Source organism: Schistocerca gregaria, chromosome 1 (assembly GCF_023897955.1).
Source record: "Schistocerca gregaria isolate iqSchGreg1 chromosome 1, iqSchGreg1.2, whole genome shotgun sequence".
In the NCBI taxonomy this organism is placed as follows: domain Eukaryota; kingdom Metazoa; phylum Arthropoda; class Insecta; order Orthoptera; family Acrididae; genus Schistocerca; species Schistocerca gregaria.
The window spans coordinates 682,585,374-682,612,984 of record NC_064920.1 but is presented as its reverse complement, the minus strand read 5'-3'; the positions used below and the strand labels follow the sequence as shown (position 1 = coordinate 682,612,984).

At 41.3% G+C, this 27,611-nt stretch overlaps 1 protein-coding gene across 2 annotated transcripts in view; it reads right to left on the bottom strand.

The window, feature by feature from the left end:
- Window positions 1–27,611, bottom strand: part of LOC126363410 (USP6 N-terminal-like protein) — a 273,601-nt gene that overhangs the window by 5,088 nt on the left and 240,902 nt on the right. For both annotated transcript variants that reach the window (XM_050007960.1, XM_050007959.1), the window contains one exon: window positions 4,724–5,062. In XM_050007960.1, coding sequence (XP_049863917.1) covers window positions 4,724–5,062 — 339 coding nt within the window. The remainder of the gene's footprint in view (window positions 1–4,723; window positions 5,063–27,611) is intronic.

The following is a 27,611-nucleotide window of genomic DNA, read 5'->3' as shown; positions in this document are numbered from 1 at the left end:
GCTTGAATCACTTCTTGCGCCGTGATATCGCAGACATGCTCGATTAGAGACAAGTCCGGAGATCGTTCTGGCCAGGGAAGCTGCTGCACGTCTTGCACAACACGTTGAGTCTCAGTGGCAGTGTGTGGTCGAGCGTTATGCTGCTGGAATAACACATCACATTCCTTTTGCGAGGACAGCAAAGGAATAGATCTAACGACATTCTACACGAACCAAGCACTGGTTACCGCCCCCCTCAGAAACACCAAACGTGAAAGATAGTTGTAGCTTATCGCAACCCAGACCATAATGCCTGGGGTGAGAGCAGTGCGTTTATGACGAATGCACTCTACGAGACAGCGCTTACCAGGTCTATTACATAAGTGCAAATGACCATCGCTTGCGTGCAGGCAAAATCTGCTTTCATCGTTGAAGACCACGGCACGCCATTCCATCTTTCCAGTGATCCTCCGACGGCACCGGCCGAGCCGTGCACGTCGATGCTTTGGCATGAGAGGAAGATGGCTAGAGGCGTGCGTGCCCGTAGTCTCACAGCTAATAACTGGTTCACAACAGTTGCTGTTAACACGTCTGGGCTCACAAGCCCTCTTATCTGTGTTGTGGTAGCTGTACGATCTCCCATTACTGCCATTACAGTACGACGATCCCGGCGGGCGCCTGTGCTACGTGGACATCGAAAAACTCGTCTAGGGGTGTGAGAATGTGCACGTGATCACTGATACCAGGATCGTTGCACAACTAATGCAGCTCCTCCAACTTGTGTGGCTGTTCTCTGGAAGGACCTTCCCACCACTCGGAAGGGCACAGTTTGACCTCTTTCGAAATTGCTCAGTCGGCTGTAGAAGCACGAGTGTATCTCTCTGGCCTGCTTGATTCACACGATTGCACCATACTGAGCCTTCTGGCTGTGGCGATTCCCTATTAAAGGATAGACACAGATGGCTCTCTGGTAGCTATGCAACTACACTATCTGTTGACAGACGACGTTGAAACAGTTATTAGTAATTGCTGTCCCCCAGCTTGCATATACCATCATCGGATCAAAATCGACGATGTCTTTCCAATTGTATTAATTTTTTCCAGACCTCACTGCGCGACAGTGGATCGCACCCAATTCTCACAGTAGGATTCCGCGAGTGGGAGAGGCTGCCTTTGAGCAGAATGTAAATAGTCTTATTTGATGCGATTTCTATATCATCATCTGAGCACTAGTTTTGCATTTTAGCAAGCCCATCACATGCTTTTCTGTCTAGCCTGGTTCTTGAGACCTTTGCTACCGCAAGAAGTATGTCATCGGCATAGCCTATGGCCCCTGACATTGAACGTTTTCAGTGGCTCAAGGCTAAGGTCGCAAAAAATTGGTTCACGTTTAGATCCCTGTGGATAATTCTTTCTGATTAGCCTCACTGTTTTACTCGATGTTCTGCCACACACCACAGTGTAACGCTTCACAAGACGAGGAAGCTGTGTTACATACACTTTGGAACCCGTCTTTCTCTCACGCAAACAAACATTGCGGGCCAGCACAGAATGTCAAATGCGCCAGCAAAGTCAACCATGATACGTACGACGTATTTGCTGCTGCAATTGTCCACAGTGCGGAGAGCATAGTTAATTAGCTCCGCCCTTTCTGGAGCTGACTATATTCTGATTGACGCCGTGTAGTTCCCTGCAGGACCATAGTTTGCTGCGTGGACAAGCACTCCTGTACTGTACCCTAGGTGCTAAGATGACAGATTGGTCTGTACGTCTTGGAACGACTGGCTCTCTCTCCATGCTCTTCTGAATTCTCACAGCTTGGGCAGACTTCCAGACTATAGAACTTCTTTCTTGTCTTAGTGATTCATTCAGGAGGTGTAATTGTAGTCTTTTAGCGTTTCATTATTGTGTAATATGGACCGAGAATTTTCCATTACTTACTTGAATGATAGAAATTGCAGCCTCTTCTTGTGCAAATGGTAGAACGAGACTTGGGCTTTCAAATGAGGCACACGTGCTTTACATAATTTCTTGTTATCGTTTCCGCTATTATCTCCTGGAAAAAGTGACTTCATCACGTTATTAGAGGAACCTCACTAATTAGTGCAGTCCTGTTCCCGAAATAGATAGCACTATTGGTATGTTTACTTTTTCTGTTACCATAGGGACTTTCCTACGTGTCAGTCAGTAGTTGAATTTGAGCATATTGGAGCCAGTGGCTTTTCTTCGTGGTATCTAAGAGAACTTGTCATTAGGAGTTCCCTGATCTACACTACAATAGTCTCAACTCTTTCTCGTCGTGGCTTAAACCTCGCTGATGAAATTTGCACAGTAGTTGTACATGTACTTTTTTATTTGAAAAATCCATTATGTACCACAATGTCTAGCGGTTTTCTGTACTGGAATGGCCACATTTCGTACGTTTTTGTTAGACAGCTGTAAATGATTGTGGCGTGCTGTCTACGAAGAACACAGCATTTTATGCTATTTGAAAGTCAATTTTTGCATCTAGTTTTCTTCAGTTAGCCTTTCTAAAATTGTAGCGACGTTAATTGTGTTCCTGCGTCATATCCTTTTTCTTTTTTTATAAACCAGGATTCAATAGATCTATCGTAATCGCGTTGTGATTGCCACCAGTGGCATGCTGAAAGACTCTCCCAAGAGTTGACTTTCTAGCTGCAGACTACTATAGCAAGGTATAACATCAGCACTGTTTTAATACGTGGCTGGGCAACCCTTCCTCAGCACGTGGAGGCCGAGCGGTTCTAGGCGCTACAGTCTGGAACCGTGCGACCGGTGCGTCGCAGATTCGAATCATGCCTCGGGAATGGATGTGTGTCATGTCCTTATGTTAGTTAGGTTTAAGTAGTTCTAAGTTCTAGGGGACTGATGACCTCAGAAGTTAAGTCCCATAGTGCTCAGAGCCATTTTTGAACCTCAGCACGTCGTGATTTAATTCATGAATTGTTTCCTGTTCATCTATCACGCGACAGTGCTGCAGTCATTAGCGGTAAAAGCTGTTATATGTGGCGAGCCCTGAGCGATGTGAGTCGCATCTCTCACCTTTTCGATGTACGGTTCAATGTTGTCCGAATACTGCGCGTAAATGCTCGTTAATTTTAGTTTACCATGCGAGGACTTAAGGTTTACTGACGCAGCGCGTGTGTCACTGTCTCCCAGTCTTCTATTGGTTTACGTGCTTCAGTCATTACTCTCGCATTTATTTGTAATATCCGCACTGGTCTAGTAAAGACACAACTTTGGCGCGGAAGTTGGGAGAAGTCCAAGTATATCGCGGCGTGAGCTTTGACAAAATCTTTGTAAGTTTGTTTCAGGTCCAGAACCTCTTGTCTCCTGCTGAAAACCTGCCTCAGGAGGTCTCAGAGTTCTCATATGTTCGTTGGAAGGTTTTCACTTTCGGCTGAAATCGGTCAGTCGCTCCAGAAGTCGGAAAGACCACTGGGGCGTATTTCGGGTGTGCCGTGCGAGTAATGAAGCGCAGGGCTGCTTTAAAGGCGGGTGCATGTACTATAACAAAAGCGAGAACGTGCCAATGAACTTGAGTCCGCAAACAAGCAGTTTGCGATATAAATGGGAATATGTAGTTACCAGCCGCGACTTGCTTCGTTATGAATATTGCCCTAGTTACTACGAACGCATTGGAAATGTAAACTTTTCTATTAAGTCTGCATTTATTTCAGGTCAAACTTTCACATATGCCACATTGCTGGGAATTGTGATAGATGCATAATGTGCCACCGGCCTCCAAGATTACATGACCTCAATGGTCTGAACTTTTCTGTCTGGAGTGATCTCAAAATTGAAGTGTATAGCACACCTGTCTATACGGTTGAAATACTTGAGCAGAGAATTTTATCGTTTTGCTCAGATGACGTAGTGCAGATACGAGTGCAGTACTGCATCCAAATCGAGAAACAGGTTTCAGTATTCATTAAATTGTTAATTTTAGCATGCTGAAATAGTATTGTATTTCATGTTAAGATAGTCAATAGGTGAAATTTGAGCCCATAATCGATGGAACTTAATGGAACATTTGTCAAATACCTTTTTCGTAACGAGGCCAGTATTTCACACACAAGTCAGTGGCAGCTAGTAACAACAGCCTGGCAGTCATATTGTGAACGGCGCGGTTGCAGAGTCGCATTTGTTGCAGTGTTTCTGTGATTGTATATTTTCATCAATACGGTTTTCTCTATTAATTATGATACACGTGTGTAATGGAAGAACACATTTTATGTAGTATAGGAACATCACCAGAAGCGACGGAAACTGTATGGCCAAAACTGCCTTCCATTGGGACGTACGAGGTAGTGACCCGTGATGGTCCAAAGAAGCTATAGTTAGACAAGCTCTAGTAAACATACAAGTGACAGGCCTTGAATATTGTAAAGCGCTCGACAGACAATTGTGATGGAAAGTAACCAAGAGAGGGGACTCAGCGACAATGTGCGACAAGCGCTGCGGAAAACTGAGCTGCTGTTAATACGTACTTTAGGCTTCATGGAACAATACCGTGAAATGAGGAGTCTCCACAAGTGCGCAAAATATTATTTTCCCTTTTTTGTCTACAAGCCTATTCATTGCTATAGCACCATAGTAACGTAGTAAAGTCTAAGCAATTTAAATTTCATGCAGATCAGCCGTTTAAGATAAAAATTAAACTTAAATATAGATGAAAGTATGAGAAATTGCATTTCGCAAGAAGGCACGCAAATATCAGTACCTAAACATTTCCTCTCGGCGGAGCATATTCCTGTACTCAACACTTGTCTCTGCTGGTGGCTCAGGACAGGGTGGCTCTGCTTTCTCTTCAATGTGCTCCTCCTTTTTTTCACACGTGCAAGACTGTTTCTCAGTGACCCGGTCCTGTTCAGTTTCGGACGGAATATTCACGTCCTCTTTTCCAACATCTGCACTAACACCTTCACCAGCCACCTCTTCTGTTGCTATGCAAGTGCAAATGTCTTCTCTGTCACTGGGAACTAAAATGTCAGCTTTCTTTTCACTCGTTTCTGGCTGAATACCCTCTGCTTCCAAATCCATATCTCCAGAATCTTGTTCACTGCGAAAACAAACAATACATTTTGATAATTATAAAAGTGGCAGCAGTAAAATAACATTTCTTACATGTTCCTCTAATTGCTGCACCTCAATACGAAAACTTTTTTATATGTATCATACAGATGTAGATTAAACTGACGAAACTGAAAAAAAGGTAGTTTCAGAAAAAGCATTATCGAATGATTTACAAATACAGAGGAGAGAAATACAGTGGAAGAAGAATGGGTGACTTTGAGAGATGAAACAGTGAAGGCAACAGTGGATCAAGTAGGTAAAAAGACGAGGGCTAGTAGAATTACTTGGTTAACAGAAGAAATATTGAATTTTATAGATAAAAGGAAAAAAATATAAAAATGCATTAAACGAAGCAGGCAAAAAGGAATACAAACGTCTTAAAAATTAGATCGACAGAAAGTGCAAAATGGCTAACCAAGGATGGCTTGAGGACAAACGTAAGGATGTAGAGGCATACGTCACTAGGGGTAAGATAGATACTGCCTACAGGAAAATGAAAGAGACCTTTGGAGAAAAGAGAACCACTTGTATGAATATCAAGAGCTCAGATGGAAACCCAGTTCCAAGCAAAGAAGGGAAAGCAGAAAAGTGGAAGGAGTATATAGAGGGTCTATACAAGTGCGATGTACTTGAGGGCAATATATGGAAATTGAAGAGGATGTAGATGAAGATGAAATGGGAGATATGATACTGCGTGAAGAGTTTGACAGAGCACTGAAAGACCTGAGTCGAAACAAGGCCCCGGGAGTAGACAACATTCCATTAGAACTACTGATAGCCTTGGGAGAACCAGTCCTGACAAAACTCTACCATCTGGTGAGCAAGATGTAGAAGACAGGCAAAATACCCCTAGACTTCAAGAAGAATATAATAATTCCAATCCCAAAGAAAGCAGGTGTTAACAGACGTGAAAATTACTGAACTATCGGTTTAATAAGCCACGGCTGTAAAATACTAACACGAATTCTTTACAGACGGATGGAAAAACTAGTAGAAGCCGACCTCGGGGAAGATCAGTTTGGATTCCGTAGAAATGTTGGAACACGTGAGGCAATACTGACCCTACGACTTATCTTAGAAAATATATTAAGGAAAGGCAAACCTACGTTTATAGCATTTGTAGACTTAGAGAAAGCTTTTGACAAAGTTGACTGGAATACTCTTTTTCAAATTCTGAAGGTGGCAGGGATAGAATAAAGGGAGCGAAAGGCTATTTACAATTTGTACAGAAACCAGGTAGTAGTTTTAACAGTCGAAGGACATGAAAGGGAAGCAGTGGTTGGGAAGGGAGTGAGACAGGGCTGTAGTCTCTCCCTGATGTTATTCATTCTGTATATTGAGCATGCAGTAAAGGAAACCAAAGAAAAATTCGGAGCAAGAATTAAAATCCATGGAGAAGGAATAAAAACTTTGAGGTTCGCCGATGACATTGTAATTCTGTTAGAAACAGCAAATAGCGTGGAAGAGCAGCTGAACGGAATTGACAATGTCTTGAAAGGAGGATATAAGATGAACATCAACAAAAGCAAAACGAGAATAATGGAATGTAGTCGAATTAAATCGGGTATGCTGCGGGATTTAGATTAGGAAATGAGACGCTTAAAGTAGTAAAGGAGTTTTGCTATTTGGGGAGCAAAATAACTGATGATGGTCAGAAGATATAAAATGTAAACTGGCTATGGCAAGGAAAGCTTTTCTAAAGAAGGGAAATCTGTTAACATCGAGTATAGATTTAAGTGCCAGGAAGTCTTTTCTGAAAGTATTTGTATGGAATGTAGCCATGTATGGAAGTGAAACATGGACGATAAATAGTTTAGACAAGAAGAGAGTTGAAGCTTTTGGAATGTGGTGTTAGAAGAGAATGCTGAAGATTAATGGGTAGATCACGTAACTAATGAGAAGATACTTAATAGAATTGGGGAGAAGAGGAATTTGTGGTGCACTAAAAGAAGGGGTCAGTTGGAAGGACACATTCTGAGGCATCAAGGCATCACCAATTTAGATTTGGTCATCCAACCTCATTTCATTTCATAGCCATAAACATTCATCTGGTGATAACGCAGTTTTCGTCATTAACTCGCATTTAGTGTATAGCAATAATTCACCATAGGCTGTTTCTGACAAGGAAATAACCAGGCAGATTTGCCGAACTCAGAATTTCATTGAAACTTCCTGGTATGTGCGCTCCACCGGAGCTCGAACCATAGAACCTCGTCTATGCTTTTACTGACTGAGCCCTCTAGGCACGCTCCGACAAGGCTCCGGGTTCGAGTGGCGACGCGGCACAAAGTTTTTATTTGTCACGTAGTTTCAAAACACACGTCACTGCGGAGCGGAAAATTAATGCTAGAGAATTAATTGTCAGACAAATTGCAGCATATTATCCTGGAAGTATAATCCTCCAAAAAAGTGTAACTTCGGATAAGCTGCATGAAATTTTATAAACCGACACTCTTCACTTTAAATACTGCATCAATCGTGTGATTTAAAACTTTTCCGGCGTACATATTGTTCCAAAAAATTTTGGACGAACTGCTGGATGTTTTTAACTTCCTGCCACAATATTTCGGCGCAGTGTCTTCTCGCCATCTTCAGGTGATCACCATAAGATGGTCAGAAGACCCTGCGCCGAAATATTGTGGCAGGAAGTTACAAATATCCGGCAGTTCGCCCGAAATGTTTGGAACTTTATCAATTACTTGCCGAATAATATTAGCTGTATTCATAGACTTTTACGTCTACATACATAATCCCCAAGCTACAGTACGTTGTATGGCGGAGGGTACATTGTATCCATTCACTTTCCTGCTCCATGTTCAAATGGAGCGGGGAAAATAGTACCTGTACGCCTCTAATTTCTCTTATCTTGCCTCCGCGGTCCACACGCGAGATATACAGTGGTGGCAGTAGAATCATTCTGTAGTCAGTTACAAATGCCGCTTATCTAAATTTTGCCAGTATTGTTTTTCAAAAAGAACGTCGTCTTCCCCCCAGGGATTCCCATTTGAGTTCAAGAAGCATCTTCGCAATTCTCGCGTGTTGATTCAACCTAATGGTCACAAATCTAGTAGCATGACTCTGAACTGCTTCGATGTCTCCCTTTAATCTAATCTAGTGGGGATCCCAACACTCTAGCAGCACGAGCTGGCCATCCTGAAGAATGGGTCGCAGTGGTGGCCTATTCGCTCTCTCCTTTATCGATGAGCTACACTTTCTTAGAATTCTCCTAAATAAACTGAAGTCGAGCATTAGCTTTCCCTACAACTGACATTACGTGCTCGCTCCAATTCATATCGCTTTGCAGCATTGTGCCTAGATTTTATACCATCGTGACTGTGTCAAGCCGGACACCACTATTACTCTGTTCGAACATTATATGATTGTTTCTCCCAATCAATTGCATTAGCTTCCATTTTTCTACATTTAGAGCAAGGTGCCATTCATGACACCAACTTCTATCCCAGTCATCTTGTATCCTCTTACAATCACTCAAAGATGACACATTCCCGTACGCTACAGCGTCATCGGGAAACAGTCGCAGACTGCTGCTCACCCAACCCGTCAGATCTTTTTTGTATACAGAGGGCAAGAGCGGCCTTATCACACTCCCCTGGGGTATCGCCCTATGATGGTACTGTACCTGAGAAGAAGTGCAGCGTTTGTTCAGTCAGATTGTGAGAGCAAGTCAACCTTCTTTTGATTTATAATTTGACTGGTTCTTTGTTGATATTCGGTCGCTTAATTATTCAGCCATCTTTTGTATTCATATTTACAGAAAATACACACTTAGAATAAAAAGGTTAATTAAGGTACTGGACAGAGGAATAAGAGAAATAAGTATTCAACTCAAGTTTTATAAACACAGAACACTACCCATTTCGTCGTACAAAATTTTAAACAATGTAGACTGCAGTGGTCGAGGTTTTACATAGTTTATCATTTAGACCGCTTCTTCCATGCCATATTTTAAATCTGCGGACTTATTTACTACCAGAGCTTGCCTGTGCAAATATGAACAGATTTCTCCCAACCGATGTCATATTTTATAATAAAATTCTTAATGCAACTGAATATATCTTCTCCTGTTTCTTTTCTTTTTTTTTTTTTGTTCATGAGTAAATCTTCTTGTTCTTTTATCAAACGTATAACGAACAGATACCGGTAGTCCTGCGACATGTGTGGATTTATCCATTTGCAGTGCACACTCACTGCAGAGCCTTAGTCGGTAAATTAACTCCCTCTCTATGGCAGCAGAAAGATCTTTCATCATCTTGAAACAGTATTATTAGGTAATTATGGTTAATTGAAATCCAGAAGAAATAAAATACCAAATATTTTACCGAAATTCCATGTGCAACCTGCTGAACAGTTTGTCATTTGAAGTATGACTTATTGTTAACAAAAAACACATTCATTCATAATATTTTATCGTTGTCCATTGCCGGGCTTCTGATGGCAAACCATAATCCACATTCGTTTCCAAAACTCATGAGATTAGGCCTAAGGGTGTAAATTTTAGTACCAACTGCCTTATTTTAAAAACTGCTGTCAACCTCAGGAAGCCATTTCAAAGCACTGTATATTGTACAGAGTCCGAGTGTAGGTTGGTATAATTCAAGTTACCAAATCTGGTTCTAAAATATAGGCACATATTCCGCCAAATTCTACAATACAATTACAAGCAAACGGAGATTAATTAATACTGAGGAATGGAAGATGTTTCGCTTTGTTTCTTTGCATTGGCGGACTTACCAATAGATAATTTTCATTATTTCATAGCATTTATTCAGGATTATATGGTCGTTGAGTGTCATATTTTAATTGTATTAAATTACTAGCTATACCTACCGAAGTCTCCCGTACCCAGACGCCATCTCGTGTCATAATTGTAACAGACACGATCAAAAAATAGGTGGTGTCTCCTAATGTCACACATGAATTGCAGAAAAAAGTATGTAGCAAACATACATGTGTGCTGCCCGTCCTACTCTATGTATAAAAGAGAAATAAAATTTAAAGAAAAATTATTACTGCCATACCAACGTCAATTTATTTCAGCTCGGAATGAGTTTATCAGCCCACTCCTTTCACATGTACCAATCAAAAGCAGAGCATCGAAGCTCATCTTAGCAATGCGAAGACTAATATTTGATTAATTTTGATCAATAAATGGACACACGCATACTTGTGAATTACGTATTATTCCCGCAGATTAATTTTCTCCAGAATTTAGACATCCGTATGCTGAACACTTCACAGGTATTTTACTGGTGTATTTCAATCAGATTTGTGAAGAATGTAGCAGCAAAACTGTCAACGGTGTTGTGCTGCCACTATAACTAGCCCTTTTCTGTGCAGAATGCTGGCAACAGACGAAAAGAGATACAAAGCAATCACAGTTATTGAATGGGTTGGAGGTATGGTGAAACAACTTTCTGCCATCTTCATTCTGTATCGACAATATAGTCGCTCCATACATATCAGCTAGGTTTCGTGCAAGTGGATTCTAGAGCCGTTCTTGTTCAGACGTGGTGTTTATTTGTAGTAATGATTACGGAGCGAGTTATATGGAAGCTGTTGTAACACAACTAATCAATGAGTAGAAATGGGATGGCATCTTGAACATTTATTTAACACGCAAGTACGTGGACAACGCGTAACCAAGCTGTTAGATCTCATAAGTTGGCAGTTATTCCAAGAATGATGACTTCCAACTTCTACCTACCGTTATTAATAACAGGAAGGGACAAAGGTAATGGCAGCAGCACAGTATAGCCTATTTTCATAAAGAATATAAATTGGAAGAAATGCGTAATGTTATTGGTAGCGCTAATCACGCACCCATCTCGTTTTGTGGCGCCAACAACAGTAGGTTATGAAATGTACATCCGTTAAATTAATATCGTCAGAATATCGAAGGAAACATCATGTTATTAATAGTTGTTGACGGAGCACTTATTCACTTCTCACGGAACACCACTGTTTCGCGAAACACAATGCTAGAGAGCGAAAAGAGGTGCACAGTTACAAAACTAATTTTACTCTATGAAACAGGATTAAACATGATATGTAAAAAAGATATGTTAAAACCAGTTTGAAGATGATAAAAGTATCAACAGCTGAATGGTCATTAATATGGGAAGGGTGTTGGAGAATATGGATAACATATTCTAAATGACCATTTGATAATGGAAGTAATATCAAAGGCATGCAGCACTAACGCTGGAAATAACCTTGAAAAATAAAAGATGCGAAGTGCAAAAGAGAACACTTTTCGCCTCCATGACTCAGTGTTAAGTGCGCCTATGATAAAAATAAAATGAAATATATAAGATCTTGACATACTGAAACAAATCATTATAATGAACGATTATAAAAACTTAGATGTCGCTAACATCATTAAAAAAACGAAATGAATCACAACGAAAAACGGAAGTAAACTTTTCACGCATGGTATCGAAAAACAGAAACTAAATATGTTGCTACGACATATAACGGCAAAATATCACAAAAATTTTGCACTGTTTCGAAAAATCAAACGTTAAAATAGTTTTTCAAACAACAATACCTTAATATTTTGTCTTCAATATGAAAAAAGTGACGAAATGTGACTAATCCTCCTTTCAGGTGTATATAAAATTAACTGCAATGATTGTGATCAGTATTACAAAGGTCAGATAGGACGCTCATTTAAAACTAGTTTCAAAGAGAGTACGTATTCCCAAAAATATAACGGCCTTCGGTACACTTGTTACTACGGTTGCGATAACTAGCTAGAACCTCGTCGGGACACTCTGAGATGGGGGTGTAGGAATGAAGTAAAAAATGTAGTTAATATAACTAGTTTTTATTTAACACACAGTGTAAAAATTCATGGAACTTGAGCGGAAGAAGTAGTTGGTACTCCATATTCTTCGGAAGATTTCACCAATTACAGCAAGTTCTCCCCCTTTTACGTATTTATAAAACTACCTGAAACACCATCTGTAAGACGACCTTGTCAACATTAACTTGTTGTCATAAATAAAGCTAACTGAGGTGGCATTTACATGTTGCACTAACAGATGGCGTTACTTCAGTACTTGAGTCAAGTTCGTAACAGTATTTTGCAAAATCGGGACAAAACTGGATCTTGTCAAGATGTCGGTACAAGGTGGCTCATAACGTTGACGGTCTCGATATATCGAATGGCAACCCTACACATTACTGAAAATAAACACTCCACAACAAACGCAAGACAGAGCGTGTAAGTGCTACGTGCAGTTATCAAGGGAAGACTACTCTGAGTGCTAGTATAAGCCGGAAACGATGGATGTAGGATCTTCAGCAAAAGAATGAAAAGCTTTAGCATCAAGAAATCGTATCCAGAACAGATTTTAAACAAACAGTGCGATTTCAGCCAGAATTGTTACTTTAAAATTTTTCAGGAGTTATGTAGGCTATGATAAATATTCTACTTTTTTCCCGTCGTCTATGACAGATCTTCAAGAAAAGTTAATTACATGAGTAACTGTTTAGTCAGTCCACTTTTTTTGTGACACAACCTGCGTTATCAAGACTCATAAAGGAAATAATTTTTATTTCTCTCGTATCTTAATTCCTGATTTTACACAGATTACACATTTTCTGCAAAGCAACGGTCTTTGTCGTTCAATTACTTCGTTTCATACCTCATAACAGCAACCAATGTCTTTCATTGATCAGTAGAAACTATTTCTTTTAGAACTCAAGTATTCACCGTCATTTGACACTTCAGACGGCCGAACCCATTCCGCGATATTTCCCAGCCAGAAACTCTATACAACACTCACGTTTACCATTTAAAGCCTTGTTATAGTAGGCTCAAGACGGCGCATGCACCTTCGCGCGAAAATCGTCTCGTCGTTCCAAACCAAAAGATTGTTGTTCTCTCGTCCTGATACCAGTGGACTGCTTCTTCGTGTTATGCCTCTGCTTCCGCAAATCTAGTACACTCAGCGCAGGAACTTCAATAAATTCGAAAACTCAAATGTTATTTCTGAAATAGCGATAGATTTTTTTCCCGAATTTGTTGAAAACATTAAAATTCACTTCCACTTCATTTCAACAAAAGAATCGTTCAAGTTATCCATGGAACATGTAACTAAATAACTCGATTTCTCGCCGCTCTCTAACGGTTTTTCGCGCTTTTGTTTCACTGCAACACACAAAGCAGTTTCACACATTTTCGCAGACCACACGGATCCTACAGGCAAGACACAGAATGCAACTAGTCGATTGGACATGAAACAATAATAACTTTTTTTAAACATTCAGTACGGCAATTACCAAAAACATTAAAAGCTTCCGACAATTTAGCGTGTCCCAAAATCTGTTCACTCTAACATAGAGTCACAACAAGAAACCACAGACGTTGCGGGATTCGCCAAATAACAACAGCAAACGAAATGCTAATTATTCTTTTGGCCAAATGCATGAGTTGTTTGCATTTGTTTATTTTTTGATAATAACGTTCTAGAGTCTAGACCATGTGTTTCCAAACTTCTGTTTGTCGCACCCCTCTACTGTCAAAAATGGAATCTTGGCGCCCTCCTTCACAATAATAATACTGTATTACCTACGGCAAGCATCTGCAAATGCGATCGCTTAGCTCAATGTCTTGGGGGGGAGGTGAGACTTGAAAGGGAAAAATGTAAGGACTTGATGAGCAGATGGGGTTGTGGAAGGGGAAATACGTATGTATTAATTTGTCTCTCGGTAGTGTCAACAAGTGCGTGCACCTTTTTGTACCGATCAGCCACTATGTGTAAATACTGCACGGCATGTATTCGTCAAGACTCATTGTTAGAGCCCCAATTTCTATGCACTATTATGTCTTAAACGTGCGAGCATTCGTGAACTGCCAAAAGCCCAAAATTGCACAAAGAAGCAAAAAATAAATAAAAATATGCAGTATCAAAAATCAGGTTCAGTTTTATATTTATATTTACTTCACTTTGGCACATGCTTTTATCCAAAACATTGGCCAACGAGCAACAGATCCGTTCCGTTGAAAGAGCACGCACCTGGGGGTTAGCAGTACCTATGTATAGCCAAGTCAACATTCACCCCGTTTACATGAGGCTCCCAAAACTGGATTTCGTAAGCCGATTTCCCAACACCTCTTCTGGGTGGTCACTTAAACATTTCAGAATCGATTCTAGAAATCCGCTCCTGGTTGTCGGGTTTCCAATTCTGCAATCGATTTTCGCTCCCATGTTAACGCAACCGGTTTTAAAACGCGCTTGGGCTGTCAGGTTTCGTCTATTTTTAACGACTTTCAGCTAGTATGGACGGAGTGGCTCTTCGTACAGTGAAGGATAAGCAGAAATATTAGACTAAAGCTGTTTACACCTCGTCTTATTAAAGAGAATAGCGGTTGTGCTGTCTAAACCAGAAATTGTAGCAGCTGTTTTCTGGGCCCCCATATTTAACTGGGGCAGCAAATCCGCTTCAGACCTTAACATGTAAACATGACACGCAACAATGGTTTTCAGAATTCGGTTTTCATCTTTCGGAAAATGTGTCGCATGTAAACGTAGTGATTCCCCATCTCATGAACATGGCGGCTGCTAAACAACACTCTCTGTTCATCACGCATGACCAGGAGGTAAGCTGCTAACTAAAATTCGGCGTATAACAACCACAAGAAAAATGTCCGTTCTTAAAAACTGTTTCCTCAGTTCACTTTAGGACAAGGTCTCATCTAGCAATACTGGTAAGTGCGATGACTACACTTAGCATATGGGTCGGAGGGTTAATAATGAAAATTGATCATCAGCAGTCATAGGAAAATATTAGAATATTGTAAAAATTATTCTCCGTCTTTTCGAGAACCTGGAAACTGTTTCTGTGGTCAGCCAGCAAGCGGTGGAGAACATTCTGATCATAGTTCTCAGAAGCCCACACCCGTGTCCAGCCCACTGAAAGAAATGTTTCTGTTCCTTACTTGCTCGTCGGGATCAGGATTATGATTATAAATGAAGATTCCGAGTTCTAATTGACAGATATATTTGGTAAAGTTTCACATGCACAACACTGTAATATTCATTATGTTAATATTAATCATAAATCTCTCTATCCTAAACAACACTATGAGCAGTTCAGAGGCGACCTCTACAGCAAGTTTCTATTGAATTGTCTTTCGCCCTGACTTCTGAAAATCAAAACAATTGCTCGCCATAAAAGCGGAAAATAATTGTCACCACTTGCCATGCGGATGTGTTAACATTATGGGCGGCACACTAACAGTTACTTCTGCGAAATCTAAGCGATCCACGACGGTGTACAGGCCTCGAGATTTCACTTCCTATTTGTACCGAAAACAGGAGTTTAGTTGCAGTCTGGCTGTGACGTCATCCGAGGCATCACGTCCTCCAGCGTTTTGACTAACGCGGATCATACGGTGTTGGGTGCGAAGTGAAGACTAGTCTTTCTTCCCAGGCTGTATTTATAAACGGGCACAGCGGACCGCTAGGGGAACATCTGCCGTTATCCGATCCATGCCCACGGTAGCAGCCTCTAAACGGCCGCTTTTTCGGGCACATAATATTTTATAACAATGTTGTGCATCAGTTTTGAATTTTCGTAATTTTTGTATGAACGTAGTTAAGTTGGTTAAAATCACAGAAAAAGTTTTAGCTCCCTTGCATTTAAACTTTGCCGCCAAGAATTTTTAGAACGGAACTGACAGTAGAACATGACCTGTGAATTACAACTTTAAGAGTCCTTGTATTTGTTATTATTTACATTCAGATCTTAAAACTTGTTATAGCTCCATTATTTAATAGGTTTCAGGGGTCACGTGCTGCAACCAAAACTTTCTAGCATCAATGTAACAGATTCTTAATCTACTACAAATAAGGACACTTTTGTTCCGAATGTAGTTTTCAGTAAATTACTCGAAAACTATTAGGGGTAGTTCAATGGGGTTACATAACTAATGTTTTTATGCTAAACTGAAGCTTCATACAAGTTTTCATATTTCTAAGTCTAATACTTAGCACCTTCAATTTGTCTTAAAAACATGGACTCTGGCCAAAATATTGTTTTGATCACGTTGAGACTTGTACCAGTTAATTTTGTCATACATCTGTACATTATGACCAATTTTTGGGTTCCTAGCTTTATTATTTTGCGCCACTTACTTTTTCTTAAAACAATGTATTTAGGGAAAAATACTCATCTGATGAATCTGAAATTTGACATTAATATACTAAAGCATCTGCTGACAAAGTTTGGAAAAGCAACTTTAACTTTTAATTCCATTCTTAAAATATGTGGCATTACTTCTGTGCTACGCACAGACGCGTTGTGGTGAAGTGGCGCTATTAGCAGTGAACTGGGTTAAGTCCCGGCACGCTTGTTCGCCTCTGTATCTCTCAAATGATACAGAACTTGTTTCGTTCGCTACACACAGTTCTACACTAATTTGAACTGACGGTGACGTGTTCACTGGAGTATGAGCGGTGGAGTATTTGTTACCGTACGAACATCTGAAGTTAGTGTTTTATCTCAAGGGTGTGCAGGTGGAGAGCGGTAGAGAACCACTGTCGCTACGGTGATGGGTGACGTGATAGAATGTTTTGTCTGTCTCCGGTTCGGAGCTTGCCAACCGACAGGATCGCGCGTCGTACCAAAAAGCTGCAATCGTATAAATTTGACACGGAAGAAACATACGTTGCTGCTCTTCAAATGCGTTGCTTACATGTATAAAGGAAAACGAAACTGTTTTATAGGTGTTGTAGCACTAAGCAGTTAGTAGAGAAAAACAACAATTCAAAAATGTATTGAGCGTTTCAGGTCGTGTCATATAATTTTATGTAAATACAATTACTACTAAATAATTAATCGTTCATTTCGTTATTACTTAAACCGTCAACGCCAGACAATACACCACGACACAGCATCTTCAATGCCACAACAGTAAGGTTTTTGACGATGGCGCCAATGGGAAAAAGAAGTTTATCGATAGGAAATGTTCCGACTTGCTCTGACAAGCCAGGAGAAGAACAACTAAAAATGTGCGTACTGTTCTTCCCTCAGCCACTTTCCCTTGTGGCTGACAAGGAAATACTTTTGCTTTGTCCACTGACATCTGAACGAAAACATGGGAAGAAAAGAGTTTAGGCCAACTGCGTTCTATTTTACACATGATTCTATGAAACAAAGCCCTTCAAAAACTGCCAAAATTTTTCAGTTCTAAAATAATAATTAGTTCAATCCAATTGCCATAAATTTTACATAATCTTCATCTTTGTCATAATTCACATGCGAAATGATGCAACTTGTTGAGCCTAGGGAAATTATTGCAATATCTCCATTGAAACCAGGAAAATTATTTGTTTCCCTTATAAATTTCTAAATACAAGATATTAAATATGCATTTATTCCTTAAAGTGGTCAGTTCACGTATATGCGTGGAAATTCGGGCTCTACTCATTACAGAGATGCCCAGTTTCAAATGCGGCGCTTATTTGTAGCAAATATCGTAACCATAATTAAGTCTATTTCAACACATAACAATGAACGGAAGAAAAATGGTGACCGCTGATACATTGGTGAGGCTGCGAGTAGCCTGGAAGAAAAGACAACTCACACAAAATGCTTCGAATGGGGCGATACTGAACGTCCTGTCGCAACAATTCGCGCCGCTAAGGGTAATAGGAGCGAAAAATGTTCATAAACTTTATAATATAAATATTTTACCAGAGACATATACGATTTGTGTACACATTTAGTAATAATAAATAAATAAATAAATGTGATGGATGAGCTTGCATATTTTTGCAAAGATTTTCAGTTCTTGGTTGAATAGAAGAAAGTGCGCAACTTAAATTACTAGCAACATTGAGTTTGCTTCTGTATTTTGTTTTCGTTGCTACAACTGACGTCCTTCCGCACAAATAACTGCTTGGAAATGGTTAAGTACAGCTGCAGTGCTTGTTTTGCTATGCTCGAATAAACTTACAGATATTTTACCCAAAGTAATGACTTATCCTTCTTCACAAAGTCACAGTTGGCTGTAGAATCGTTTTTAATTTCCAAAGCTTTCTCTTGCAGTGTTTCCGACAGCGCATCTACGTCAACGTGAAAAGGATCTGTTGCCAGTTTGTAAATGTTATTACCACACGATCTAGGGAAGTAGCATTTGAATTTATCAGTTAGATGTTCCAAGTGATTTGATATTTTATTCGTAGTATCAGTTTACTTAAAGACCTCCACAAAGAGTGCTTCTTTCAGGATTCCAAATAATTTGGGAAAACGGGAATAACTGCAGGCTACAATTTTACGTTTTCAAAGTTGCAACTTATCAGTATGCGCTGTGATGGCATGCCGATGATAAATTGGTTCGAATCTTCACCTTGCAATTTCCACGTTCAGAGAGTTCAATGTATCGAAAATATCTGACACGTAAGCCAATACAACTTGAACACTTGGCTTTCGGAGTTCCAAGTACAATTCAGTTTGGTTTTGAATTTTTAAAAATTGAATCACTTCATCTCCAAGTTCAAATAATCTAGCTAACATAATTGGTTTTGAGAGTCAGCGTACCTTCCAAATCTTCACAAAGGACCATAGAAAGGCGAGTATTTAACGCACTCTTTTTAACGTGATTGTCAATTTTGCTGCACAATTTTAAGACGTTGTTGAGTTCTTTTGGAAGTGCCTTAGCTTCTAAGGCTTGTCGGTATGTAACACAGTGAGTTGAAATAACATTGGGATACTTTTCTCTGGGCATCTGCACGAATCCTGAGCGAAATCGAAGCATTGACAGAGCGCCGTCTGTGCATACGCCGATCACCTTTTGCAGATATTGCTGTCATTATATGAATTGCTTTTGAAGTAATCGTTAGCTCTGTAGAAAATAGTATCTCGTTTTTCATGTATCGAACGAGGACTAACAGTTGACAACAATCTGTACTCTCGTGTAACTGTGTAGCGAAAAATTCTGGTCCTTTCATGTCCTGCACCACATGATTTATTATGTCTTCGGCAATATCATGAATCCGACGTTTCACAGTGTTGTCAGAAAGCTATATTTGCAATATTTTGTTTACTTTCCGGTCAAGATCAACATCAGCTGCTTTCAACAAATAGGGTTTGACAAATGTGTCTCCGACAATATGATTTTTCTTAGTCTTTCCGATTAGTAGCGATAACTCATAGGAGGCTAGGATCGCTTTTTCAGAAGACTGAGCAATGGATCCAGTACCATCCAGCTTCACACGTTTCAAACTCAGACATTTTGCAGCAAAAAATTCCATCAGCTTCCCTTTTAAAGCTCTATGTTCAGTCCACAAATGCCGTTCCAGACGATGAAGTCTCATGGCACGATTCTCAATACTTCATAATAAATAACACATTCCATCATGTAGACTGTATTTAATGTAATCATCGCTGTATTTGCGTTTCTTTGACAAACTCATGGAGAAGTAAAGAAAAAAATTTCACATCATAACTACACAGACAAACGTGTGGTTCCTGAAGAGGGGCCTTTTCAGTAGTTGCAAGGGCAACAGTCTGGATGATTGACTGATCTGGCCTTGTAACAATAACCAAAACGGCCTTGCTGTGCTGGTACTGCGAACGGCTGAAAGCAAGGGGAAACTACGGACGTAATTTTTCCCGAAGGCATGCAGCTTTACTGTATGATTAAATGATGATGGCGTCCTCTTGGGTAAAATATTCCGGAGGTAAAATAGTCCCCCATTAGGATCTCCGGGCGGGGACTACTCAAGAGGATGTCGTTACCAGGAGAAAGAAAATTGGCGTTCTACGGATCGGAGCGTGGAATGTCAGAACCCTTAATCGGGCAGGTAGGTTAGAAAATTTAAAAAGGGAAATGGACAGGTTAAAGTTAGATATAAAGGGAATTAGTTAAGTTCAGTGGCAGGAGGAACAAGACCAATGGTCAGGTGGCTACAGGGTTATAAACACAAAATCAAATAGGGGTAATGCAGGAGTAGGTTTAATAATGAATAGGAAAATAGGAATGCGGGTAAGCTACTACAAACAGCATAGTGAACGCATTATTGTGGCCAAGATAGATACGAAGCCCACACCTACTACAGTAGTACAAGTTTATATGCCAACTAGCTCTGCAGATGACAAAGAAATTGAAGAAATGTATGATGAAATAAAAGAAATTATTGAGATAGTGAAGGGAGATGAAAATTTAATAGTCATGGGTGACTGGAATTCGAGTGTAGGAAAAGGGAGAGAAGGAAACGTAGTAGGTAGATATGGATTGGGGCTAAGAAATGAAAGAGGAAGCCGCGTGGTAGAATTTTGCACAGAGCACAACTTAGTAATAGCCAACACTTAGTTTAAGAATCATGAAAGAAGGTTGAATACATGGAAGAACCCTGGAGATACTAAAAGGTATCAGATAGATTATATCATGGTAAGACAGAGATTTACGAACCACGTTTTAAATTGTAAGACATTTCCAGGGGCAGATGTGGACTCTGACCACAATCTATTGGTTATGAACTGTAGACTAAAACTGAAGAAACTGCAAAAAGGTGGATGGGACCTGGATAAACTGACTAAACCAGAAGATGTACAGTGTTTCAGGGAGAGCATAAGGGAACAATTCACAGGTATGGGGGAAAGAAATACAGTAGAAGAAGAATGGGTAGCTTTGAGGGATGAAGGAGTGAGGGCAGCAGAGGATCAAGTAGGTAAAAAGACGAGGGCTAGTAGAAATACTTGGGTAACAGAAGAAATATTGAATTTAATTGATGAAAGGTGAAAATATAAAAATGCAGTAAACGAAGCAGGCAAAAAGAAACACATACGTCTCAAAAATGAGATCGACAGGAAGTGCAAAATGGCTAAGCAGGGATGGCTAGAGGACAAATGTAAGGACGTAGAGGCTTATCTCACTAGGGGTAAGATAGATACTGCCTACAGGAAAATTAAAGAGACCTTTGGATATAAGAGAACCACTTGTATGAACATCAAGAGCTCAGATGGAAACCCAGTTCTAAGCAAAGAAGGGAAAGCAGAAAGGTGGAAGGAGTATATAGAGGGCAATGTACTTGAGGACAATATTATGGAAATGGAAGAGAATGTAGATGAAAATGAAATGGGAGATACGATACTGCGTGAAGAGTTTGACAGAGCACTGAAAGACCTGAGTCGAAACAAAGACCCCGGAGTAGACAACATTCCATTGGAACTACTGACGGCCTTGGGAGAGCCAGTCCTGACAAAACTCTACCATCTGGTGAACAACATGTATGAAACAGGCGAAATACCCTCAGACTTCAAGAAGAATATAATAATTCCAATCCCAAAGAAAGCAGGTATCGACAGATGTGAAAATTACCGAACAATCAGTTTAATAATCCATAGCTCCAAAATACTAACACGAATTCTTTACAGACGAATGGAAAAACTAGTAGAAGCCGACGTCGGGGAAGATCAGTTTGGATTCCGTAGAAATACTGGAACACGTGAGGCAATACTGGCCTTACGACTTATCTTAGAAGATAGATTAAGGAAAGGCAAACCTACGTTTCTGGCATTTGTAGACTTAGAGAAAGTTTTTGACAATGTTGACTTGAATACTATGTTTCAGATTCTGAAGGTGGCTGGGGTAAAATACAGGGAGCGAAAGGCTATTTACAATTTGTACATAAACCAGATGGCAGTTATAAGAGTCGAGGGGCATGAAAGGGAAGCAGTGGTTGGAAAGGGAGTGAGACAGGGCTGTAGCCTCTCCCCGATGTTATTCAATCTGTATATTGAGCAAGCAGTAAAGGAAACAAAAGAAAAATTTGGAGTAGGTATTAAAATTCATGGAGAAGAAATAAAAACTTTGAGGTTCGCTGATGACATTGTAATTCTGTCAGAGCCAGCAAGGGACTTGGAAGAGCAGTTGAATGGAATGGACAGTGTCTTTAGAGGAGTATATAAGATGAACATCAACAAAAGCAAAACGAGGATAATGGAATGTAGTCGAATAAAGTCGGGTGATGCTGAGGGAATTACATTAGGAAATGAGACACTTAAAGTAGTAAAGGAGTTTTGCTATTTGGGGAGCAAAATAACTGATGATGGTCGAAGTAGAGAGGATATAAAATGTAGACTGGCAATGGCAAGGAAAGCGTTTCTGAAGAAGAGAAATTTGTTAACATCGAGTATAGATTTAAGTGTCAGGAATTCTTTTCCGAAAGTATTTGTATGGAGTGTAGCCATGTATGGAAGTGAAACATGGACGATAAATAGTTTAGACAAGAAGAGAATAGAAGCTTTCGAAATGTGGTGCTGCAGAAGAATGCTGAAGATTAGATGGGTAGATCACATAACTAATGAGGAAGTATTAAATAGGATTGGGGAGAAGAGAAGTTTGTGGCAGAACTTGACCAGAAGAAGGGATCGGTTGGTAGGACATGTTTCGAGGCATCAAGGGATCACAAATTTAGCATTGGAGGGCAGCGTGGAGGGTAAAAATCGTAGAGGGAGACCAAGAGATGAATACACTAAGCAGATTCAGAAGGATGTAGGTTTCAGTAGGTACTGGGAGATGAAGAAGCTTGCACAGGATAGAGTAACATGGAGAGCTGCATCAAACCAGTCTCGGGACTGAAGACCATAACAGCAACAACTACTACACACTATTAAACTGCTTGTTTGATCGATACTGACTGAACAACTCAGTCCAACTAAGACTAGAGCGCCAACGCTGCTTAGAAACAAAGCCACTACTGACAACATTTACTATATCGTTGAAGTTGTGAGAAATCTTACACAGGAGACAGCTGGTAGGTAGTGTTCCGCAACGGACCGACGTGCGACGCACGTTTACTGTACTCGAACGCTACGAGTTCCAGCTGTCGGATTGGCAACGGTCAGTTACTGTACTTACATTCACATTCAGGTTGAATTGTATACAGGGTACCGAGTAGACAGTTCGTCCTAAGTGCTAACACATTTGTCTTGATTGAATAGCTACTTTTTTAATAATATAATGCGTTCGTACCGCTCGCTCCTGCCGCTTCCCCTTTTATACACTCATGTTCAGAAAAAAAAAACAGAACACCTTGAACGAATAGAGATAGGATGTTCATGTTCACAAGACATGTGCATTAGCATGTTCTGCAGAAATGATTAGCATTTGAACCATGTCGGCCTACGGGTTCAAAGTCAACACCGATATCGCGGTGCGACACCACCTACAGGTAAAATGTGCTGCGGCTCTCGTTGTCGCTATACACTGAAAGGTAATGGATCAGTGCGACTTGAGCACGCGTGCAGCGTGCCTCGCAGACGTATGCGCGAACCGTACCGTCCAATCAGTGAGTTTGAAAGAAAGCGCATTATTGGCGTGAGAGGATGTGAAGCATCTCCCCTAAAAATTGCTATTTGTGTGGGACTAAGTGTTGCGACAGTGCAACGGGAGCGCTTAGAATGATTCACGGAAGGCCGTAGAACACGACGACATGGGTGAGGTCGCACAGTCCAGAGAAGATCGACACCTCGTGCGAATGACATTGAAGGACAGTTCTGCTTCCTCCTGGGCTCTGGTGCAATAGTGGAACGATTTAAAACATCGTACATTATCAGGGGTGAGAGTCGGTCGCCGTTTATTACCGCCTGGGTTACGTACGCGTCGTCCACCTCTTTGCCTACCTTTGACAAATGTGCAGATACGTGCTAGATGGCAACGACGTCACTGGGGACAGGAATGGCATCGGATAATGTTTTCGGACGAATCCAGGTTCTGTTTGTTTGAAAACGATGGCCGCATTTTGGTTCGCCGGAGACAGGCAGAGCGGCATCACATTGACTGCATTCGCAAAAGATATATAGCGCCAACTCGAGGCCTTATGGTATTGGGTTCTATTGGGTACAACCGCAAATCACAGTTGGTGCGTGTCTAGGGTACTGTGCCCAGTGTGACCAACTGAATGACATCCTGCGACCCGTAGCCATACCTTTTCTGCACAACACACCAGATGCTATTTTTAGCAACATAATGCACGCCAACATGTTGCTGCACGAACACGTGTCTTTTTGGTTTCACTGGATGTCACCGTTTTGCGTGACGCACCAGACTTTTCGCCAATAGAAAATGTGTTGGATATGGTGATACGACTGCTACCGTGTTGAGACCCAATGCCAACCACCACAGATGAACTTTGGAAACAGCTGAATGAAGCATAGATGGTCATACAACAGGACACCATACGTGCCTTATACGCGTCGATGCCATCAGGCATTGAACAAGTATTAAAATTGTGACGGACCCTGTGCCTACTTGACAACGGGGCACTTGCTGAACCGAGGTGACTGAAACGTTAACCATTTCTGCAGAACACGCTAATGAACATGTCCAGTGAATATGATCGTCCTATCTCTAATCGTTCAAGGTGTTCTGTTTATTCTGGACATGAGTGTACGTCCCCACACCCTCTATTGTGGAGGGGGGGCACACCCCTCACAGTTTGAAAACCAATGTTCTAGAAGGAGTTGTTTATCTTTTGCCAAATAGAAATTTGCTTATGAACAAGTGTAGTAAAAATAGTTACTATTCAGCATTCGATAGCGTTCTGATTTATAGGCTTGATTATGAGTAACGCCTATAAAATGGTGACCCCGGAGCGCGGGATTAGCCGAGTGGTCTATGGCGCTGCAGTCATGGACTGTGCAGCTGGTCCCGGCGGAGGTTCGAGTCCTCCCTCGGGCATGGGTCTGTGTGTGTTTGTCCTTAGGATAATTTAGGTTAAGTAGTGTGTAACCTTAGAGACTGATGACCTTATCAGTTAAGTCCCATAAGATTTCAAACACATTTGAACTTTTTTTTTGTGACCCCGGAAACAAAGGAAATGAAGCAACACGTATAAGTACAGCACATAGCGAGACGATAACTTTGTATTAAGAAGAGATGCAAGATCAAGAAAGGCTACAAAGGCACAAAGAGTAGAAAGAGCGAGACGCGTCACTCAACGACGGGAAAGTGCGTAGAGAAACAGTACCAGCATCTGACGATGCTGACAGACCAACGATAAAAACACAAGTGCCAAAGTTACAACCAGGCCTGAGCTTAGGTTCGCAATGTTAGAATCAATGTTTACACATAACAAAGTCACGAACGAATACACGAAGTTTGCCTGAGCGCGCGAGTTGTGGAGACGGTTGTGGACGTCCATTTGAAGCTACCTGCAAACGGGCGTTGCCAGCGCCTGCGATTCATGGTGGTTCAACGCACGGGAAAGTCGCTAGACCGACGGATGCAGCAGGTCCTAGAATTCGAGCGAATCGGAGGCAGGAAGCCTTCTGAATTCTGCCGATATCTCAGGGGCACATTGGAAGAGCCAGCGATGTCGGCTGAGATCCTTCAACATGTGTGGCTCTTGTAGTACTGCCGTTGCCAATGAAAACGGCAGTAGCCTCTTGAGGTAAAAATGGCATCAATTCTGTAATGGCAATAGATGAGAGGGTACACCTGAAAGTAGGGCAGACAAGCACATTGGCAATAACACAGACAGCCGACGACCACAATACAGTTATTTGTTTATTGCCGTGGAAAGGCATACACGTTGGGCATAAGCGATTCCGGTAGCGGATATATCAGCGGAGACGATAGCAACGGCATTCGTAACTACATGGAATTCACGATACAGTCGTCCCGCACGCGTTACAACAGACTAGGGGCGACAATTCGAATTATGCGGACTCCAACAGCGCCATACCACAACCCCTCAAGCAATTTAGACGTGGCATAGACCTCTGAAGGCCGCGCTTATTTGCCGTGGTAACTGTTGGACAGCAGCACTACTGATAGTAAGGACTAAGAACAACAGTTACACCGGACAATGGAGCGTCGACTACCGAAATGGTTTACAGAGAAAAGTTGCGTCGGAGTTCTTTCAGATAAACAAGCGTCTATGGAACCAGAACTGCAGTACTTGTTACAGCAAGTGAAGCTGCAAATAGCCGAGCTACGCCCGACGCCGCCGACACGAAATGTGTTTATACCCAAGGACATTGCGACACGCTCAGGTGTGATGTTCCGAACCCATGCTGTGTGTGCGTCACTGCAGCCGCCATACTCGGGGAATTTCCGGGCGTAAGACGCAGTGAGCGTAAGCTTCAAATAGAGTACGGTCCTTTGACATTGTAACGGGAACCGGTTAAGCGTGTATATGTGCTCTCTACGGACGCGCCCACGCAACAGCAGGGAAAGAATGCTATGCACCGGCGACTGCGACTCCACCTGACAAAGAGGCAGGACAACAGACAGCCGAGGCACCTACGGCAAGTCAGCCAGGGCCGCAAACGAAAATAGAGCGTCCAGTGATTTATACGAGAGCAGGTCGACCAGTGCGACAGATTCCCGCACATTCCTGGGAGGGGGGGGGGGGGGGGGGCTGTGTAGAAGCTGCTAATTAAGGACAGCAAATGAAATGTTGATTATTCTTTGGACAAACGATTGAATTGTTTACACTTACTTATAATAACGTTTTAGACAGAGCTATTTATCGCTTGTCAAGTAGAATTTTTCTTGTGAGAACGTATAATAAAGATAGTTACTATTCAGCATTGGATCGAGTTTTGATTTATAGGCTTGCTTATGAGTAACACCTGTAACGTAAATAGTGCCTATATCCAGAGATGTTACAGCGTGTGCTAAAGCCGACGGCCAATATGAACTTAGGGGGAACTGACATATACTGGTACTGAAGTATAGTTTAAATACCACGTTGCTACTTAAGTGGCTTTTATCGTAGTGTCAAACCTGACTCTTTCTTTCAGTTGTCGCTGGGACATCAATGTTTTAAAATGCTGAACGAATATAAAGTTTACACTGGTGTTTCCTCTCTTGACTTCCAGGATGTATCAGTAGGTACGTAATATGTAAGGGAAGGAACACGACGAGGAAATTAACATGGACAGAATAAGGATGGAGAAGTATACGGCCATGGCCTTTTAAAAGGCTACCCCTATGTGGTATCTGAATCTAGGTGATCGGATGCAGATTTGAAATGCGGTCCTCCCGCATGTTCCACATCACTCAGTACTTAAAAGTGTTAGTGATGTACACTCGACAGCAAACAAAGTGGGTCATGCCTGAATTCTATCATGTAGGCTGCACCTGAATGTAGACAACCAACATAGCATATCTGTGTTGCACATCGTCTTAACCCTCCACAGTACAGTCATTGTAAGACACACAATGGGTACCGCTAGAGACTACTAGAGAGCACCGGTCTTTATGACAGTCTGTCCAGATGCAAAGTAGCACCACGATAATACAGAGGAGATCAGACAGTCCTTAACGTTTGTAAACTAAATGCTGATGGCAAGGATGCGAACCCAGCACCTAATCGGGTTGTTAAATAAGTACGTAAAATCAGAGTGTAGATATCACAGTTTGACACCAGTAGTGAGGTTGGAACCTTAAATGACGACTGAAGTTGTATTGCCTGGTCGGGATTCGAACCCGGCGCCTACCGCCGTCGTTATCTAACCAAGAACAGACGAGAAATGTCCAATGTTGGTCC